General features: G+C 63.6%; 1 protein-coding gene across 1 annotated transcript; it reads right to left on the bottom strand.

The window, feature by feature from the left end:
* Nucleotides 1-1,195: 1,195 nt before the first annotated feature.
* H696_04363 (hypothetical protein) lies at nt 1,196-1,384 on the bottom strand (the record flags this gene model as incomplete). Its single annotated transcript, XM_009498240.1, has 1 exon — nt 1,196-1,384. The coding sequence occupies one exon, from the start codon at nt 1,382-1,384 to the stop codon at nt 1,196-1,198; it is 189 nt and encodes a 62-aa protein (XP_009496515.1).
* Nucleotides 1,385-1,470: the final 86 nt, after the last annotated feature.

The following is a 1,470-nucleotide window of genomic DNA, read 5'->3' as shown; positions in this document are numbered from 1 at the left end:
AAAAAAGGGCATGCAGCCTGAGCTTCCTGGAGGTATTGACTGCACGTGTCGCAACCCCCAAGACACCTCCTCGTGGGTGGGGCTTATTCCGGGGCCGAAATTAATACGCCCCTTGTCCTCTAGGAGATCCCCGGGGGCCATTGTTGGCCCTCGTGGAGGGTGCCTCAACTCAGGCCAGGAATGGCATGTGTTGCATGTCTGGATGCCCCCTCCCTATCCCCCCCCCCTCTCTCTCTCACTCGCTCGCTCGCTCGCTCACTCTAGAGAAACGCCTTCTGGGATGCGTGCGGTCTAGGGCATCGAGTAGAAGCGGGAAATGATGGGGCGATCCGAAGTGGAGACACCCTCCCTGCTGTGATCAGCACATGCCTTTGGACGGGCGGACATGGGGTCCGCCGCCGCCGCCACCACCACCAAGGGGCGCCCTCTTCTCCCTGCAGACCAGGGACTGCTTCCAGAGCCCAGGAGGTTTGGCGAGTGCCGGCCCTGTTTGCCATGGGGCGCCGAGTAGCCGAAGCTCCCCTGTGGCCGGGGCACCGGCGGGAGGCAGGTTGATTGCATCCGCTTCAGGCGGAGACCGGGAGAGGGCACGCGCGAAGGGGCCCGGAAAGGAGGGGGGGGGGGGATCTCAATTAATGTGGCCCCCATGCCTCCCAGGGCGGGTGGCAACCCCGGGGGCGGATCCCAGGATGATTGTGGGCAGAGCGTGGCGCATGGCGGCGAGCCGACAGCCCGGGTGGTGCCAATGGTCGCGACTTTCCGCTGGCATTTGTTGGTTGACCCGCATTTCCTCACCTCTCCCTCTTGGCGGGGGGGGGGGGGACATTTTTCCTCCCTCAGGAGCCAGGAGCCACCACCGCCGGGTGTAAGAGAGCGGGCACGGGCGGCTGGAGGAGGGGAGTGTGATGGCCCATATGCATGTGCATATGTGCATATCTGGGCATTTGTATGTGTGTGTGTGCGTGTGTGTGTGTGTGTGTGTGTGTGTGTGCCCAGACAGAAAGGGGGGAAAAGCAAAGGGCAGGGAGCTAGGAGGGCTCCCATCCGGGGATATGATCATTTCTGCTGTATTTCCGCTGATAGGCGCGCGCGGTCACCCGGCGGAGGCAGGGGGACGTTTTTTCTTGCATGTGGTGCTGTTTATGTGTGCGGAGGAGAGCCTGGCGCCTCCCCAGCTGAGAGTCGGCCGGGGGGCTTAGTCGGTGGCACGGCGGTTGAACTCCATGGTCTCAGTGCGGATGACAATGCGCTCGCCGGTGGTGATGTACTCCGGGACAAGAACGCGCACGCCGCCGGCCAGGAAGGCAGGCTTGGTAGCGCCGCCGGTGCCCGAGCCACGGCTGGGACCGGTCTCGACCACCTCGACAGTCAGCATATCCGGCATGACGATGCCGACGACCTGATCCTTGTAAATCTATCGGGCCAGCAAGGTCAGCACATGGGTAGAAGCGGGGGTGGGGTGGGGTGGGG

Source organism: Fonticula alba (assembly GCF_000388065.1).
Source record: "Fonticula alba strain ATCC 38817 unplaced genomic scaffold supercont2.7, whole genome shotgun sequence".
Taxonomy (NCBI): Eukaryota; order Rotosphaerida; family Fonticulaceae; genus Fonticula; species Fonticula alba.
The sequence above is the reverse complement of the archived record's forward strand: the minus strand, read 5'-3'. Positions and strand labels throughout refer to the sequence as shown.